The sequence below is a fragment of the Mastomys coucha genome, unplaced genomic scaffold (assembly GCF_008632895.1).
Source record: "Mastomys coucha isolate ucsf_1 unplaced genomic scaffold, UCSF_Mcou_1 pScaffold21, whole genome shotgun sequence".
NCBI lineage: Eukaryota > Metazoa > Chordata > Mammalia > Rodentia > Muridae > Mastomys > Mastomys coucha.
Genome location: NW_022196904.1, coordinates 14,062,902 through 14,082,689, shown reverse-complemented (window position 1 = coordinate 14,082,689; position 19,788 = coordinate 14,062,902). Strand labels below are relative to the sequence as shown.

General features: G+C 47.6%; 1 protein-coding gene across 9 annotated transcripts in view; it reads right to left on the bottom strand.

The window, feature by feature from the left end:
* Positions 1 to 18,596, bottom strand: part of Zc3h4 (zinc finger CCCH-type containing 4) — a 36,480-nt gene extending 17,884 nt beyond the window's left edge. For 2 of the 9 annotated variants that reach the window (XM_031385443.1, XM_031385451.1), the window contains exons 1-4: positions 16,888 to 17,093; positions 15,664 to 15,725; positions 1,956 to 2,175; positions 1,550 to 1,660 (exon numbers count right to left, since the gene is read on the bottom strand). In XM_031385443.1, the coding sequence (XP_031241303.1) occupies positions 1,550 to 1,660; positions 1,956 to 2,175; positions 15,664 to 15,725; positions 16,888 to 17,079 (585 nt within the window). In that variant the 5' untranslated portion in view covers positions 17,080 to 17,093. The other 7 variants (XM_031385445.1, XM_031385446.1, XM_031385444.1 and 4 more) reach the window with 7 other exon arrangements.
* Positions 18,597 to 19,788: the final 1,192 nt, after the last annotated feature.

Sequence of the window (19,788 nt, the reverse complement as noted above, 5' to 3'; positions counted from 1 at the left end):
GAGAGAGAGAGAGAGAGAGAGAGAGAGAGAGAGAGGCTACTTAAAGTGGAGAGTGCAAATGGATACTAATGTGTCCACATACCACTCATGAGCTGTAACAAAGTAGCAAACCTACGCAACATTTCAGTGATAGGCTGGGCTCAACTACAAAAGGAAACTCTCACTACAGAAAAATGTAAAATACAGATAAACAGTCTTATTCAGACCCCTCCCCTAGTATGGAGAAGACACTCTTCCTCAGTAATCAGTCTCCATTACTTTACTAACAGCTCCATCATCTGCTGTGGTACATGATGCTGTGGTAGGAAAAGGCTTTAAAAAGTATGATCATAGGGCAGAAGACATAGACCAGCAGTTAAGAGCACTGAGTGCTCCTCCAGAGAACTTTGGTTCAGTTCCTAGCACCTATAAAGAGGCTCACAACTGTCTCTAGGATCCATATGGTGCACAGACAGACATATACAAGAGACACACTAAAAGAAAATGCAAAGATTTTAATAATAAAAAAAGGTGCCATCACACCCTGCCTAGACAATTTCTTTTCTTTTCTTTTCTTTTCCCCTGGTTGTTTTGTTTCCTTTTTTTTCTAGACAGGGTTTCTGTGTAAGAGCCCTGGCTGTCCTGGAACTCACTCTGTTGACCAGGCTGGCCTTGAACTCAGGAGTTCCACCTGCCTCTGCCTCCCAAGTGCTGGGATTAAAGATGTACACTACCACCACCAGCCCTAGCCCATGGTTTTAAAAGACAGGGTTTTGCTGTATTGCTCAGGCTAGGCTCCAACTCTCTTGTTTATTATTTATTCTTATATGTATGAGTGTTCTGATGCATGTGTATCTGTGCACCACATGCATACAGTGCTCAGAGGCCAGAACTCCCAGTACTGGAAGTATACACAGTTGTAGGCACTATGTAGTTCCCAGGTCCCCTGCACTTAACCACTGAGCTATTTCTCTTAGCTTCTCACTCCAACTCTTACTCTTTCTGCCTCCCCTTTCCTAGTACTAGTCTGTGCCAGCACATCCTGTTTTTGTATTCAATCTTCTATGGTTTGTTATTAGTATTGGTAGCCCATGACCAAGAGCACAGAAGCAAGCACTAGACTACTGAGCTACATCCCCAGCTTTGTATTTTTCTTATGTTTTTCTGAAAGTGAAAGTATATACACACAGGGTAAATTTATGGTTAAGTTCAGAGTTGTAATGGGGTATTTAACTTCTAACTATGCAGCCCTGGAGAAAATTAACTCTACTAGCCAGTTCATTCTCTTGCCAATTTCCCACAAAAGGTCACTTATGAACAGCTGAAAGCAGTCAGCTGTGACCTGGACAAGTTAGACATAACTGTGTCCTGCCAAGCTTTGGGGGAGACTTGACACTGAGCAGGCTCAGGGGCAGCCCTAGTGGAGAAAGCCACTGCCCTGGCTCAAACCTACACATTCCAACTCTCTTGTTTCCTCATCCATAAAAAGGGATGAAAATAACACCCACTTGTCTCTAGGGTACCATCCACCTGCCCCATACCAGAAGACACAAGATGCAATATCACTCACTGGTGCGTATGGGGGACTATAGTCCCGGTACTTGCGGTGACTCTTCTCACTGGGGCTGAAATCTGAGTCATCTGAGAAGTCTGAGAAGTCATCGCTGGAGGAAGCATGGCGCTGCAACGACAGTGATAGAGGCCTCACTACAAGTGAGTCTGCTGCTGGCAGGCCACCTTGGCACAGCCAGCCCCAGGACAAACAATGCTGGAATGTGCCTGGAAGGACTGCGCTCAGCCTGAAAACTCCTCCCCTGGGGGCAGTCATTAGCAACAGAGCATAAGTTCCAGATCTTTATAAACTGTCCCCAGGCAGTGGATACTAGGGACAGCTGTTACATAGAGTGCCTGCTGGGCAGACAGACAGGTAGGTCCTGAGCCAGCATTAGAGGTGTGGGGAACCCTCTGGGACCTACTTTGTGCTTAGATTTCCGCCTTTTCTTCGACCTCCTCTTCTCCTTCTCCCGCTCCTTTTTCCGCTTCCGTTTCAGCCTCCTGTGAGACTTTTCCTCATCGGAGTCACTGTGGTGTTTCTCCCCCTTGTCTTTCCGACTCCTCTCTTGTCCTCCAGGGGTATCCTGGACCTCCTCAGCTCCATCATCTTCCAGTTCACCTTCTTCCAACTCACCATCTTCCCTGCAAACCAACCCCCAGACCACTGTGAGCTCCGGGACTGCAGTGGAGCCTTTTGAAGGCTCTAGGCTGATGAAGCAGACAGCAGCAGAGAGCCCAAAGCGCATGGGCTAGAATAGGCCACAGGAGGATACAGGGCCAACTGTGAGTATAAGGGCCAACTCACTCACAAGAGGTGGAGGGGTTACCACCAGAAGGCAAGGGGGTACAGCTCAGTGCTAGGGTTCTTGCTTAGCACACAAGAGGCCCCAAGGGTCCCAGTCCTAGCTCTGAAAAATGAATAAATAAAAAGCCAGGCTAAGTCAGGCATGGTACCACAAGCCTTTCATCCCCTCTGGCTCTAGGGAGGCAAAGGCAGGGGTAGAAGGATCTCTGAGTTTGAGGCCAGCCTGGTCTACATAGGAGTTCCAGGCCACCCAGTGCCACCCAGTGAGACCCTGTCTCAAAAAGAAAACAAAACAGAAAAACAAAAAATAACTAATAAAATAAGGAATAAAAAGAAAGGTGCTATGCTCCTTTACACAGACAAACCTACTTCAAGTTTCCCCACCATTCCATAGCATAAGTGTTCCCAGCAGAAAAGCAGGTCCTGTGGCCACAGAGCTGAGGAATGTGTCCCTGGTGCTACCACAGGCTCTGAGTGGCCCAGCTGCCCAGCTCCCACAGCTCTCCTTTACAGCATTACTTAAAACCTACTGGACCACGGAAGTTCATTTGCAGGGAATTCTAACCGGCACACTCTGGTTTATAGAGATAAATTTGTGAACTTGTATTCCACTAGGGACCAAGATGGTAGAGCCAGACCCCAGTGGTGATGAGTCCTCCCTTAGCTGACCCCTGTCCCCTCTCCCAGCTGACTCTCTTCACCTTGCCTCTAAGCACTCCTCCCACCTGTCTCAGGAAGCTTTCCTGACTTTTTTCAACTTCAAGTCACTCAATGCTCAGTACTTTGAAAAGTAAAAGCACTCACCTAACCTAACAAGCTATGAGTCACCCAACAGGTCTAAATAGCTATGGACAAGCTGGGGGTGGAGTCGGTGCAGGGTCAAGAAAGCAGCAGATGGAGGAGTCCACAGACACAGATGTGGCTAAGTACACAAGTCAGAAGAATAGAAAACCCTTTTAAACTTAGCGAGGAATAATGGGCGACAGGGGAAGGCTGATCTCTTGAGTTTGAGGCCAGATGACATGATATCAGGCCAGCAAATATAAAGTGAGACCCTGCCTGAGGAAAAAAAAAGATTTTTAAAAGCTCCCAAGCCTATCTGGTGGTACACACCTTCAATCCCAGCACTCAAGAGACAGAGACAGGAGGACCTCTGTAAGATCAAAGCCACCCCGGTCTGCATAATGAGTTCTAGGACACCCAGAGCTACAGAAAGCCTGTCTCAAAAGACAACAACACACAAACACATATTATTTTACAGCTCCCTATGTTCCTAATGACAGCAGAAAGGTATGTAAATGGACATAGAAGCTCCTTACACCTCAACTAATAAGGAACAAAAAGATTCTAACAGTGGCAAGAATAAGGGAATTGAAGCTGAACCCGGAGGAGTGCAGGCTGAAAGTCAGCCTGGGCTACTTGACTAGTAAGCAAGAGTCTAGGGTCCATCCTATACTATGCCAAAAAAATTTTTTTTTCAAAAATGCAATAGAAGCCAGGCAATGGTGGCATACACCTTTAATCCTAACTAACACTCAGAGGCAAAGGAAGGCTAGGACAGCCAGGACCTGGTACACAGAAAAACCCTGACTTGAAAAACCAAACAACCAAACCAACCAAACAAGCCCCAAAAGGCTAACCAAAAATCAAAACGGGGAAAAGAGTCTTTGTGGAAGGAGGAAACAACCACTCAGAAGCCCCAAGAGTCCTAAAGGCTCCAATGGAAACTACGGCCTCTCCTTTTCCAGCCTCCACAGCTTCAAGAGGCTCTTCTCTAATTAATCTCGAGCTCAATTTCAAAGCCCCACAGGCTCAAGGACAGGACTCAAAGGGCGGGACATAAGGTTCCTCACACTTTGTCAAAGGCAAGCACAGTGGGGAAAGGACTCCACCTGCACCAGAAGACAGCCAACTTTGGAGAGGGCAGGGTACAGAGCAACATTCCTGTCAAGGGAGGCTCCCTGTAGGTGTGGCTCAGAACCGTCGGCAATGGAACACCTGACTAGGAAAACTGGGCTACTCAGTGACGTGGTACCTGCCTGCCTGCAGTGATGGAAGCAAACCCACCCAGTGACTGATGGGAATTGCCTTGGTTGGGGCAGAGCCATGCCTGAGAGATAGAGGGAGGAGAAGGCAAAGCCATGGAGTAGATTATAGCCAGGCAGACTGAAATTCCATGTGGAAGAAAGCTAAGAACCAAGGCCACAGTGGTACTTGGCAAAGGGGCACCTCACTATCTTCTCTCCTGCAGTTTCCTCATAAGAAAACAAGAACCATACGAAATTCAGTCCACCTGGCAGTCTTGAACAGTCCCTCACCTAGGCACAGGGCTACACAGGCAGAGAAATGTAACTCAAGCTGAGGCTACAGTTGGCCATGATGACAGTGCCCCACTTCTAACACCCTGGCAATGTGTAACAAGATTATCCAAGGAACTCATGAACCTTAACTATCATCAAGAATCAGAGCTTTTCTTCCAGGTCTCCCTACTACAAAGACTTCAGCCCAATAGTGATTCTTCCCCTACCAGGGTGGCAAACAGGCCCAGTGAGAGCTACATACACACAAGTTTCTACAAAATGAGCTGGCACATGCTTCAAACTTTGTTTCCCTGGAATGGAGCTGCTAAAAAATAGAAAGTTTTTGGAAATCTAACCAGGCATGGCATCCACACCTGTAACCCCACTCAGGAGGCTAAGGTAGAAGGTCTCTAGTTTAGGGCAAGCCTCAACTACAGAGCAAGATCCTGTCTCAAAATGCCAAAATAATTTAAAAAACAAATAAATAAAAATCTGCTTGTGACTTAGAAGAGCTACTGGGAAGGTGACACTAGATTGGTCACTCCATCTGCAGAGCTATACAGCTGACCTAGCCCTCAGCCCCTAGAGCCCCATGTGGTCTGTCACGGTCATGCTGCAGATGCCTTCCCAGCTAAGAGACCTGTATAATATCAAGTCTGACTACTCCCTTCAGACTATTCACTAGAAGAAGGAAGCCAGCCCATTGGGAGAGGGCAGATATCCCAAGGGCCATGGACAGAAAACAGCTGGGAGATTTACGAAAAGGCACTTTTAACAGGCTGCCAGAAAAATCCATGTCAGGGGGGGATTAAACACCAAGGGAGCACGCTTAATAGACTGTGACATAATCCCCCAAGAAGAGTGGGAAAAGCCCCACTGCACTAATCGTCTCAATCAAGACCTGCCAAACCCTTGAGACAGGTGTCCAGAGGGAAACACTACAGCTGGGCTGCAAAGACCTCAACTAGCACTTCACCTGCCTGCCTGCAGCCAGAACCACTGCCAGGATCCCCCTCTCCCCCTGGACAAGAACCAGCCATCCTGGGAGACTGGCTGGTTAGAAGATAGTAATGGGAAGAGGATAGCACCTTGCCTCCTGCAAGATTGCCTCCAACCTCCTGAACGAAGCTTCCCAAGTATTCAAAATTCCATTTTGGGGTCTGACTGCAGCCCCTTTGGTCAAAGAATACATGTGGACAATCTAAGTCACACCTTCTGAGCAACCTCACACACACACATACACCGCCCTTAGCTTACAGGGCTCATACAGCATGGGCGTGGAAAAACACTCAGATCTGGTGTTCTCAAGCGGGCTCAGGGACTGGACAATATGCTCCCGCCTACAGACCAAGTGATAACACAACTAGCTCTGCCTCTTTCCTAGAATGGGCTCTCATCTGGACAATGGGACAGCCTTATATGGACTTCCTGGGTAGGAAGGTTAAATGATAAACAACAAAGCCCTGCATAAGGAGCAGCCATACAGTAAGCAAGACAGTGGAAGCTATACTTGTCCAGGAAGACCAAGAAGGCGGGCGTGGGTGCTAGTGCACTGAAAGGTGCTGTGTGTACAATCGTAGCATGGAGAGGTGGATGCAGGAGGATCAGGAACTCAAAGTCATCCTCAGTCTCAGAGCAACTTTGAGGCTGGCCTGGGCAATTTGAGAATATCTCAAAAACCAGAACCCACAGAACAATATAGTACAGTAGTACCAATGCACACAACATGGAGAAGCCTGAAAAAGTTGGCATGTGACCTAGGGAAGACATGTGGACAGAAGCAGCACTGGTTCTTCTTGGGAGACACTGCTGACCACCCAACAGCAAGTGTCTATTTCATTGTGACCATCCTCCCTCAAGCAATCCTGCTGACAAAACAGTCTCCACTTCAACTAATCTACATTGGACCACAGAGCTGCAGAATGGTTGACCAAGAAAAAGGGACAGGCAGAGCTGAGAGGGAGGACAGTGAGTCCAATCAAGCTTGGAAGAAAAGACAAAGACCCCACAGGAGAAGGAACCTTGCGGCTCTCAGCAACGCTATAGAGTGTTGGGCCACATCAAAAGCCAGGAGCTTGGGGCTCTGGTTTACAGGTAGTTGGGGGAGAACCACACCACAAACACAAATGGAGACTCATGGAACAGTGGCTATTACCTGAAGCTCATTAGGCTGCTAGGTTAATGTGAAGGTCGGGGTTATGATCATTAAATGACCAGACTCTCAATAAATCCCTGGGTAGGCTCTGAATGACCCATTAACTGGGGATTTAAAAAAAAAAAAAAATCACAAAAATTATGAGGCTCTGCCTCTTCCAATTCGTAACAACCGGCTGAAGTACAGGAGTCAAGGTCAGTCACTAGGAACCAAGGCCTCTCCTTTAGAAGGTACCCTGGGCTCACACCTAAAGAAGCCTCTTTCCCCTCCGACCCAGACCTTCCCTTGATCTAGGAAGTGGTACGGCAGCCAAGGGGACTGCACTGAGGGCTTTGCAGAGCTAGGAGAGCCCTGAAGTAAACCTCTGCATCTCACACATGTTTGTCAGTGTCCTTAGTACCCAGTTCATCAACCAGAAACCAAGAGCAAGTGGGCTCTGTGTTGCCCTCCCCTTAGGATTTGCAGGCACAGTCATAACCTGTTTTGTGATGTCATGATGCCATCTCCATGGTAACATGCCTGCCTTGTGACAACCAGCTAATGCCAATGCATGGATCTGAACCATGTAGAGCACTCCACACACAGGATGTCCAAGCAGTCTGAATCAGGACTGGGTATATCAGGCACTTAATAGCTAACTACTAAATTTGTTAAAAATAATAGAAGTTTTCTGCATATACATTTTAAAAAATCCTAGCCAGGCAGTGGTGTTCCATGCCTTTAATTCATGGTCTCAGGAAGAGCAGTGAACCAGATGAACTCACTCATGAGTGAGTTCAAGGCCAGCTTGGTCTACATAGTTCTAGAACAGTTAGGACTCCATGCATATGGTCTCAAACAAATAAAATCCTTAATGGAAGCCGGGCGGTGGTGGTGCATGCCTTTAATCCCAGAACTTGGGAGGCAGAGGCAGGTAGATTTCTGAGTTCGAGGCCAGCCTGGTCTAGAGAGTGAGTTCCAGGACAGCCAAGGCTACACAGAAAAACCCTGTCTTGAAAAACAACAACAAAAAAATCCTTAATGAAGCCCACAGCCACATGCTCAGGTGTGCCTTTCCTCAAGTGTCCTCCTCTTACTACTCATGCGTATAATCTGTATTAAAAATGTCTTTTGGTAAAGTCCAACTCTGTGCTAGAGATCTGGTTCACTGCTCTTCCTGAGGCCATGGATTCCTAGCTCCCCTGTGGAACACAACTATCTCCAGAGAAGCCGCTGGCCTCTTCTGGCCTTTGTGACCATCAGCCACTTATGTGGTGTACATACATTCAGGCAAAATACTAATATGCATAAAATACAAATCTTTAAATATTTAATTCTTAAGAGTTTCAAGCCAATTGTGAGAGCTTATGTCTATAATCACAGTAATTGAGAGGCAGAGGACAGTAATTTTGAAACCAGCCTAGACTATACATAGCAAGACTCTCACTTTAAAATCAAATTAAAAAAAAAAAAAAAAAAGGATGGCTCTCACACAAATAAATTGAAAAGAAAAAGAAAAAGAAAAAAAAATGGCAGGCTAGAGTTGGGAAACATCTCTCTGTGTTGCTTTCTGTACTTTAGGGTCCTGTGGAGTCAGAAAGTAGTCTGCACTGCTTACTACTAACATCTATAGCTGCATGCTGAACTCATCCTCGTCTCTTACCATGGGCTTTACTGCTTCCCCCATTTTACAGATAAGCAAACTGAGACTAAGAAAAGGGAAGGAATCTGCCTATAGGATCACAGCAAGAAGCAGAATTAAAAATGGAAACCAGGACGCTGACCCCAAAGCCCAGCTCTTTTATCTCTAGCCTTAAGAGAACTAGAAATCATCTGTACAGGAATAATTTATTAAACAAAGAAAATAATCAGTATATATACGAAATGGATGAAATTTGAGATGAGATGGTTTATCACGTAAAGATGGAAGGGGAACCCTCCAGCAGATCAGGACAGCTTGACTAGAATGACACACTGTTTTGGGGTGGAGGCATGCAAACCCCAAGAGAAGAAAATTCCAAATTTCCCAAGGAAATAGACACCTGTATTTCACAAGCTGCAGCCCCCACACTGTGGTTCATTCAAGCACAAGACAATTTTGCAGAAACATCTTAAAAAAAAAAAAAAAGCCAGCCCAGAGGAACCTCCTAGACACAAAGTTGCCATTTCCTCTGTGGGAGTAGCTATTGTTTGACTCCCACCAGTCGGCAAACAGCCTAGAGCTAGAGGCCCCTCAGACACACGGCTTTTCCAGGAGATAACCCTCAGCAACTTCACACCCTCTGCTAAGCTCAAACCTAAGACCTCCTCCTTTCTATTACTCAGAAAAAAACATCTAATATGAACAAAAACCCTGACTTATACGTTTTTTAGGGGAATCAATATTGCCACATAACCAACTGAACACAAAATATGCTGCACAAGCTCCAGGACTCAACTAACTATATTCCCTGCTTTTATTTGACCGTTTTTGTAAAAAGATTTTTATTTATGTACATGTATATGTGCCTGTGCACATCTGTCCATGTCGAGTGAGGTATCATTGGAGGCCAGAAGATGGCAGATTCCCCCAGTCTCAGGTGGTTGTAAACCACCACACAGATGAGGGTGCTGGGAACAGAACTGAGATCCTCTGGGCAAGCAGTAAGCACCTTTAACCACTGAGTAAGGGCTGGTTTTGTTGTTGTTTTTTGTTTTTGTTTTTTTTAGGGGGGGAAATGAGACAGGGTTTTTCTGTGTAGCTCTGGCTGCCCTAGAACTCACTCTGTAGAACTGGCTGGCCTCAAACTCAAGAGATCTGCCTGCCTTTGTCTCCCCAGTGCTAGGGTTAAAGGCATGTGCTACCTACCACTGCCCTGTGACTTTGGGTTAGTTCTCATGAATGAAAATCCCATCCATGAGGACTGGGTATGTAGCTCTGTGGTAAAGCATTTGTCTAGTACACTCTTCAGTTCAATCCCCAACACCTCAGAAGGGAAAAACCTATCCACCCATTTTGTAGCTGAAAAGCTTGGGCCTGGGTCTCACATGCTCAGGAGCAGAATACAAGGATGACCGAACCTCTGAAGACTAGGAGGCTGGCAGTGCCGCCCACCTCTGCAGGACCAACTTTATATGGGATACCTACACTCCACAGCCGCTCCCGCATAAGCATACTATGGCCACTTTGTACAAAGGCCAGCAAACCTGGTCAAGGGCCCCACGTATATGCTGTCATTTTTTCATAGGCCACATGGTCCCTGTCTCAATTTCTCAGTTCTGTTGCTACTAAGGATAAAATAGGAATGGTTATGCAGATAAACTCGGCCTACAAAAACTGACTTGGGACAAAGGCAATAGTCTGCAGAGTCCTAAGCTAGAGAAGCAGCTTCAAATCTTCTTTTCATTCTTGTTTGCAGTACTAGGGCTAGGAATGAAACCTAGGGCTTCTTACATGCCAGGCACGCAAAACACCACTGATGCACACATACCCAGCCAGTACTATTTTCTATTTCCATCTAGACAGAATCTAGCTAAATTACCCAGGCTGTCCATGAGCCTGCCTTAGCCTCCGGAGAAGGAAGGACTGTAGGGTTAATCATCAGGCCAGGCTAAACTAACTGCTTTTGATCTATACCTCCTTTACATTCTGTGTAAATATAAAGGAAGTTTCATTTAGTTACATTTTCTACCCTCTTCTGATGTTTGTCTAATATGCAGACATATCAATTCATGGACTTCATAGCCCATAATGAGCTTATAAATATGAAAAGTACTGTACCCCGTGGGTATGGTGGTTGTCTTTAATCCCAACCTCAGGAGGCAGAGGCAGGTAGATTCTCTGAGTTTGAGGTCAGCCTGGTCTTTATAGTAAGTTGAGAACCTGAGTCAAAACAACAAAAAAAAAGTACTGTAGCATGTTGTACTTGAGAGGTGAAAGCAGGACTTCTTCAAGTTTAAGGCCAACATGGACTATAGCATGAGAGCTCATCTCAAAGGAAAAAAAAAGGAAGAGGGAGGGAGGAAGGGAGGGAGGAAAAGAGGGAAGAAAGGAGAAAGAGAGAGAGAGAGAGAGAGAGAGAGAGAGACTGACTCTCTGAAGGGACGCCTCAGTGTTTAAGAGCACTAAATGCTCTTTTAAGCAGTTTCCAGACCCCAGGTATAACTTCAGTTCCAGGGGTTCCACTGCCTCTGGCCTCTGGGAACACCTGCACTAATGTACACATGTCAACATACACACACACTTTAAAATAAAATTAATCTAAGAGAGTGCAGGGGTGGGGTGGGGTGAAAGTATTGAAGTACAGTAGCAGACTCAGGACAGTACACTGGGAAGAAATAGCATCTGTCACAGGAGGTCCCCACATCGAGCACTTTTTGTGACTCAATCTTTTGTTGATTTCTCAGCAAATGCTCAGGTTAAGGAACTAGTGTGGGAAGCCTGTACCAGGGCCTGATGGTTATCCTTTGGCTTTTCTACTTATAAAGGTAACAGCTAGGCTACAAACTCAGATCTAGCCTTAAAAAGCCAAAGGACACACACAGGGACACACACCTGTAATTGCAGCACTTAGAAGGCAAAGGCAGAAGGATTGCCTCAGATTGGTGAGCTATCCAGTCTTCTATGCCAGCCAGGACTACTGTGTGAGACCCTCTCTTTTTCTTAAAAAAAAAAAAAAAAAAAAAAAAAAAAAGAGTTGGAGGCCAATGTGGATTAAACTGTGAGGCCTTTCCTCACAAACACAAAGTAGAGTAGCCATCTAACAGGTACAGGGCCTATCGTTCCTCCCCTAGCATCCAAACCAAAACAGAAATATGAAACATTCCTGTTTCAAGCAAAGGGCAGGACAAGCCTAGCTGCTCAATAAACATAACCTTTAGGGACTCAGCCAAATTACAAGGGGTGACAGATCCTGAAGTCTAACAGGTCTGGCCTTCAGAGATTCAGGCCAAGAAGGGTTGGCTGAAGCAGAGCAAAGGGGAGAGAGTAGGAGTGGGGCTGGCTTTAAATTCCCCAGCTTCCTGGTTCTCAGGGGCCAACCTCAGCTTGGACTGCTGACTCACTCCATTCTAATTGTAAAAGCAAATGCATGCCGGAACACTGGGCATTGGCTCAAGAGAGCTGGACCATTTTAGCATCTATACCAAGTACTGTGAAACAAGAAGTGCCACAAGATGGCTTCCATCACCTTTAGTCCCCACCAGGCTCCTTTTAAGAAAGCTACACAGAACCCTAGAGGTCCAAGATGAGTGCACCTTCCCCCTCAGACACATGTTTACACCCAGGACCCCCAGCATTCTATTTAGAATTTCTCCCAGGAAAGAGAGAGGCACTGACTGGCAGCCACTGTGTCTGTGCTCTGTAGTGCCCACTGGACTATGGTGACCCTGAGTGGGCATTGGTGCTGGAGGGCACCAGTCCTAGATAGCAGTAGCAGCTTTCACATACCCACCCCACACTCTTCCTTCACATCTTGAGCCATCTCCAGTGTTCAGCAATGTCACCACTTGCCTGACAAACAGGCAGCTGAGTCACCAATCAACACAACCAAAGCAGGGAAAATAGAGTAAGATTCTCTATAGGGAAGAACAATCTGGCTAGAAGAAATAAGCTACTTACTACTAGCAGACAGCCTCCATCCTAATGAAAAATTATCTCTATGATGATGTAGCTATAACTAGCACCAACCAAGAGGCCATGTCTTCATTTCTATCACATCAGCTCAAGAATTATCTCAATGGGCAACATGCCTAAAATTGATTTTGAAACCACTCCACCTCACCGCACAGCACTAACGAAATGAACTGCTGCACTGTGTCTAATAGTGTGTCTACAGCATTTAGACGCAACAGAGCTTTGTAGCAGATGAGGCCTCAAAACTTGGAAAGCCAGAGCTGGAAAGTTCGCCTTAACTTATCCAAACAGGCAGCTCATAGCTTGTCTATGAGGCCTTAATTATGTAACTAACTCCAGACCATTTCCTCCATTACCTCTGCCAAAGAGCGGGCTGCTCCTCCCAGGCCTTCAAAGCAGTCAGCAAGTAACAACTGCCAGAAAGCTGCAACCTTCCTGTTTGCCTGTTGTGTACCCCAGCAGTGGTAAGGCACAGCCATGGGCCCGGCTCAACTCAAGCCATATCACTTCAGATCCCATTGCAGGCAGAATCAGCCACTCTGGTACTACTAGAAGAGTCCATCCACAGAGACCACAAGTAGGTTCCCTGAATTTGGTTTGACTTAAAGCTATCCAGAGCCCTGGAGACAGTTTAATCAGTGACTTTCAACAGAGGTATTCACTGGAAATGGATCCCTAATCCTCACCCCCATGAAAAAGTTTTCTAGGGACTCAACAGTCCCCCAACCTCCCCACTCCCTCCACAAAACAAAGCAAAGAATCTGACCTGGTTCTGAGACAGCCATGGGGAAGAGCAATGGGCAGGAAAAGAGGCAGTGCCAGGGCCTAGGAACCTGTCCTAGGGTTCAGCTACATGGAAACAAAATCAAGAGCCACACATTCACCAGGCAGAGCAGCCAGGACAGACTGCCTTCCCAAACAAGTTCCCTTTAGGATATAGGTCTTCTTGGATAAGGAAAAACCACAAGGATGATTTTCTAACACAGCTAGCTACCTTTACTTCCAAAAAGGTCTGTCTTGTCAAAAATCAAAGATCTAATAAATAAATGAAGGAAAGTCCTCCGAAGACAGACTAGAGGTTAGGAAGCCTGTGTGCTGAATCTTTTTCCTCTTTGGTGGAGTAAACTGGGGGCTGGGACTCTACCTTGGAGCATCTACAGTGTCATGGTCAAAGCTCATTCTACTCCTACTGGGAGATTTTTGACTTACTTTCAAATTAAATTTTTATTTTTTATTTTTTTTAATTTTTTGGTTTTTCAAGACAGGGTTTCTCTGTGTAGCCCTGGCTGTCCTGGAATTGACTCTGTAGACCAGGCTGGCCTCAAACTCAGAAATCCGCCTGCCTCTGCCTCCCAAGTGCTGGGATTAAAGGCGTGCGCCACCACGCCCGGCTCAAATTGAATTTTTCATCCAGAGGAAACAAAAACTTCCAAGGTTACTTATATATAAGCTTTGCTGTTAAAATCAGGGATTCCCAGTGACACCCTTTTCTTTTGCTTTTGCAACATCCATTAATTTCATTATTAACTAATACTGGTACATCAGTTTAGGGAGAAAAAAAAAGTACTACTGTGACATTTCAAAAATATGGAATACCTAAACACAGTTAACTTAATATTGGGACTCCTTTGCCAACAAAAATAAAAAAACAAATGAACCCTTGCAAGGATATGCCTGAGAGCTTTTAAAAATGTTTGGAGGAAATATTTTCACATTCAGCAAAATGACTGCTAAATTTTCATTCCCAAAAGGAATCCCATTTCCTAACATTTTATTTTTAAAGTTTAAATGTTCTTTTACAACTTAGTAATTCTAAGCATGTGGAATGGAAGGGTTATCAGCAGACACTGTTTCTGCTCTGAGCTCCTTGAGGAATTTTACACAAGATGGGAACCTTCAAATGTTTTTTCCAGCTGACCCAGCGCACTGAATAGTGTGTTGCATTCGTGCTTTAGACGTTTTTTGTTCGGGAATTCTGTATGTTCTGGAAATGTCTTCCTCAAAGAGCTGATTTTACATCAGACCACCATTGCATGGCAGTTAAAACTGTGAATACATTTAAAGGAATAAAGCAGTGGCCTTACAAACTGCCGCTTACACGGCCCTCAAGTGCATGGACATCAATTCTCCTGAGAACGCAAAGAAGGCTCCTTTGGAAGGACTAGGCTTGTGTGAGAAAAGACTTCCTTAAAGTACTTCAGGAACCAAAAGTGGGCCAGGGGGACAATGGAACTTCAGCGTGTTTTTGTCTTTTACAGAATAACTTATGCTTGTAAAACACATCAGAAGGACAGCGTTAGGTCCTGCAAGTCATTGCTGCTGACTTTGTTGTTGTTTAACTTTTATGTGTAGGATGAGGGGGACTGAGGATGGGACATGTTCTCTCCAACATGACTAGGCGTGTAACACGGTTTACATCAACTTTTCACGGTCAGGCATGTGCTTTTGAACAAAGAGCAGTGGAGACAGGAGAGATCAGGGTTTGACACAGTTTACAGATACATTTTGTGCTTAGACAGTACTTTACAAATGACTTGCTCGATTTAAATGTCTATTACCAATAGTAACATTTGAGTAAAAAAGTATGGAAAATGGGCCTGCTTGCAACAGTCTTTTCTGGGAGGGCAAGGGGTGTGACTTTAACTTGAATATAAGTATAAAGCAAATTCTGTAAGCTTATCCCGTACAGAGGGACTTGAAGTAGCCACTTTCACATGAAGGCTGGAGACAAAACAATGGATGAAAATAGAGGGACACCAAGGATCTGAAAACATACTGGGCCTTTTTCATGGATTTTTTGTCATGTTACAGTAACACTTTTTTTCTTTTTAAAGAAAACTGTGTACATCAAAATTTTAAAAATTAAACACTGAAAGGATGTGCAAGTCTAAAAGGGCTCAATAGGTTAGAATCCTGATTTGAACATAATAAATCCACTCTCAAGCATCACTCTGGTCTAAAGGCGAGGAGTAAGCAGGCAGGAAAGGGACTAAAAGAGGGAGATAATTGAATTACTCAATAAAAGAGGCTACTTACCATCCCAACCCATTGTAAGACATACACTTCTGACATAAGAGAACTCCTTAGAGGTCGGATAAAGCTTGTAAGCACCTTTGAGTAAAGCACCTGCCCCGAGAGGGCCTGGAAGCCCAACGTGGGCTTAGCAAACAGACCTCCGCTAATCTGTTTATTTCCTTGACTGCGAAGGGCTGCGATTCCCAGGACGATACATTTAATTAGAACAAAACAGAAAAAAAAAATTGTAAAAAAGGCTCACCAAACTGCTGCACTTGTGTCTTTGAATGTGGGTGGCATTTCTTTTAAAAGGCAAAGGAGGGTCTGTGAAGGAGAAAGGGCGAACAGGAGGTGGGAGTGGGGAGAAAGGGCTGAGACCTATATCTGAAGGGGTCCTCCGCGGTTCCCTAGACGGCTGGCTGTGAGGCATCTGTCTAGCGCATTCTCCACCCTACCCCCACCCCTGCCTGCAAGGCTAGCTTTTCTGCTCCCTGAAACCCACCTTTCTATTTTCAACCTACTCACTCCAGCTCTCAGGAGTCAGCAAACCATGTACTCAATATCTTTCGGCTCCAGCAGGGCAAAAATGGCCCCAAACCTCATCCTCAAAACGCACGGGGCTGGTCCCATTATCACCCGCCAGGGAAGGGCGTGGGGAACCCATTTCGCACTTAATGAAGGACAAGAGGCGCCACAGTTCACGTCCTGCCAAAGCACAAGGGGGAGATCTCCTTTGCTCCCAAGGGAGCGACTGCACCCTGTTTTGCCCCAAAAAGGGGCAATGCCCGGAGAAATCGGTGGCCGACTTCCTCTACCATCCAATGCAGGAAAAACAACCTTCACACAAACATCCCCGCAAAAAAAAAAAAAAAAAAAAAAAAAAAAAAAAAAAAGACTGAAGACTAAGGACCCTCCACCACTGTCACCTACCTACAAAAAGAGAGAGAGACCCGGAAAAAAACAATAGGGTTTCCAAATGTCAGGATATTTCATCAAGGAGCTGGAAATGCACCCCTTACCTGCCTGCCTTCTAGGGAGTAGCTAGAAAACACCTCCCGCCAAAAAATTAAAAGTGCACAAGAGCCCCCATCCTAAGGAGCCCTCCTTAGAACGAAAGAACGAAGGCTGATCCAAACCCCCATTTTCTGCCTCCGTTAGACTCGGGTACCTATCCAAAATGGACAGGGTATGCCTCCCCCAGGAGAAAGGATACTGTAGGGGATTGGAAAGACCCCCAACTCCGAACCCCTTAAAAGAGGAGCTGTAAGCTGGAGATCCCCCTAAAACAAGAGAATCCGGGGGCCCCTCCCCCAAAAGCCTTCCCCGAAGCCAGGCGACAGGCCGCTGACGGCCAGCTCCGGGAGCAGGGGCGGCCGAGGAGGCTGATGGGCCTCGGCAAGCCCACCCCCTTGGCGGCCCGTGCCCCGGGCGGGCGGGCGGACAGACAGACCGGCGGGCGCGGGGGGTCCGGGGGGCGCCTCCTCACCTTCCCCTCAGCATGGCGCCCAAAAAAAGACAGAGCGAGAGCGAGGGAGAGCGGGCGAACGCCGCGAGGGGGGGGAACGCATGAGGCCGGGAGAGAAAGCGAAGCGAGAAAGAGCGAGCGAGCTAGAGACACCCACCGACCCCGCCCTTCCTCCTCCTCCTCCTCCTCCTCCTCCGCGGCCCGGCCCAACATGGCGGCCGTCCCCTTCCTCCTCCTCCTCCCCCCCCCACGGGGGACGCTGCCCGGCCCAGGCCGGGGGGCCTGACCTGTCGTCAGGGAGCGGGAGGCGGTGGTGGAGGAGGTGCGGGGTGGCCGCGCGGCCGTCGGGGGAACACGGAGGAGGCGAAGGCGTTGATGGCGGCGGTGGCGATGGCGGCGGTGGCGACTCTGATGGCGGCGGCGGGGGGGTCCCGGGCACGGCCTCCATCGTTCCTTTGGGGGGGAGGGGATGTTAATGCACGAAAAAGGACTGCTTGGGCGTGGCGGGAGGGGCACACTTCAGCTCTCCAGGGCTCCTGATGGGAATTGGGCATATATATATATAGATAGATATAGATATATAGTATTTTTTTTTTGGTTTCGGAATCACCTCTGAGCCGACTTCCACGTAGGCCGCGAGGCCTCGGCCCCGGCAAGGCCGCCCGCCGCCTGCTTTCTCCGCAGCCTGGCCCTGAGGTCACTCGCTCACGGGCACGGGACCCTCATCGGGACGAGAGGTCCCCTTCCGCCACACACGCACACACACACGCGGGCCCCCGAGGCCTGAGACCCGGGGGACACGGACACTGGTGGGTGGTTGGGTGTAATTAGCGCGGGCCGCGCGCAACGGAGCAAGCGAAGGGAAAGGGGGGAAGAGAGGAGAGCGAGCAAGGGAATGGTTAAAAAAAGAAAAAAAATCAGGGAGAAGAGGGAACGGGCTATGGAGATGGGCCGACTGTCTGCCCGCCCTAGATGCCCCAGCTGCCCGGCCCCCGCCGCGGTCAGGAATTCACACAAAATGGCGGCACAGCCGGGACGAGCACAGAGGCTGAAGCTGGAGGAAGGGCGTGGAGGGAGGGGGCAACTGAGAGGCCGGAGAAGTGTCACGTGGAGAAGGGCAGAGGCAGCCCGCCCGCCCGAAGGCAGGCGGAAAGAACCGAAGCGGAAGGGCGAGGCGGAGGAGAGGACACGGAAAGAGCCGAACGCCGCTGAGAATGACAGGAGACAGGAAAAAGCCGGAAAGAGCCGAAGGAGGATCTAGGTCACCGAAGCAACGTGAAGCGGATCAAAGACCCACCTAAAGAACCAAGGGTGGTCGTGGGGGTGGGACTAGAGAAGGCACGGAGAGCCGGAAATAGCCGAAGCGCTTCGGGATAGGAGAACCCCCGGGGACGGGCGAGTATCCGGAAAGAGCCGAAGTCAGCGAAGGGATCCCGGCAGGAGGCGGAAGTAGCCGAAATAAATTGAGCCGAGCGAATAGGAATTAGCAAATAAAGCTGAACGGGTGGGGCTAGAAAGGCGATTAATTAACTCAAGGGTAAATGACTTTCAGGAACTCGCCCCAAAGCAAGCGAGAAGAGCTGAAAATTGGCAGTTTGAAGGAAGGCGGGAAGAGACAAAAGTTTTAGGTGGGAGAATAATGGGAGGGAAAAAAAATTAACCGAAAGCCGGAGACCGGTCCCAGGAGTCGGACGTTCCCGAAGAGGGGCTGGAGCAGAGGCGGCCCGGAGATGACGTCACTACATAACTCAGCCAGTGGCGTCACCCTTGGAAGCGAGAAGGGTGGGGCCACACTGTGTGGGCGAAGTGGAAACCTTGACCGGGTTCTTAAACCACTAAAAAAAAATTTTTGAAGTTCACCTCCTGCCCAAGTTGATGTTCCTAGTTTATAGATGGAGACTGAACGCTAAGGCTGGAGGCTCCGTTGGCTTAAGACCATGTGTTTGGAGCCAAGATATGCGGGACAGTTGAAGTTGGCAGTGCTAGTCTCTAAGCATACACGGAAACCCAAAGCTTCAGCGGCAGCACCTTATAGAAGCCGCTGCGGTGGCCCCAGGGTGTAACAGCAACACTCAGTGTGAAGGCGGAAGAGTGAGAAACTCAAGATCATCCTGACCCGCACGGTGGAAGAACCGACTCCCGAAAGATACCTCATTCTCTAACCTCATGCAAGAATAAAGGGAAAGATGGGATCTTGGTGCAGGCAGGGACAAGAAGAAGAAACAAGAGAGAGAGAAAAGAAAAAACATGTCTCACCTGAGATTTAGGGGTGGCGGTGTTATGAAATATAATGCAGCGAGGGTTAGCATGGGAGGCCCATGCAAAGGTATGCCCCTAAGAAACTACACCTCATAACATCTGGTATAAAGAGATTTATTGGGGGAACGGACAGGAGTGAGGGCCTGGAGAAGGGGTAAAGGCAGACAGACTGGAGCAGAGCCATAAGAACAAAGGACAGACAGAAAGGGGGCACCATGGGCAGAAACGGGAAGAGAGAGATCACAGAGAATACACACGCGGGGGTGGGAGGGAGACACAGAGGGAATTGGGGTGGGAGAGTCCTTTTATCAGGAGCACTCACCTGCCGAACCTCATCAGTAGGTACCTGGGGGCAGGACAACTGGATCTTCTGTGTGCTAACATGGGGGCCTTGACACAAAACACTTCTGAGAAACTAGTGAGCCACTCATCTGAGACTGCTTGCTACAGCCTCCTGTCAGGATGCAATCCTTAATCTAATTTCTTTGGGGCAACCCAAAGCCTTGTATTTACTACACAAATTCTGAGACACATCCCAAGCCTCAATTCCTAATCTAATAGGGCTAGACTGAACTAAATAGCTCTGTCAAGAAAGAAGGGTGTGGCCGGGTGGCGGCGGCGCACGCCTTTAATCCCAGCACTTGGGAGGCAGAGACAGGCAGA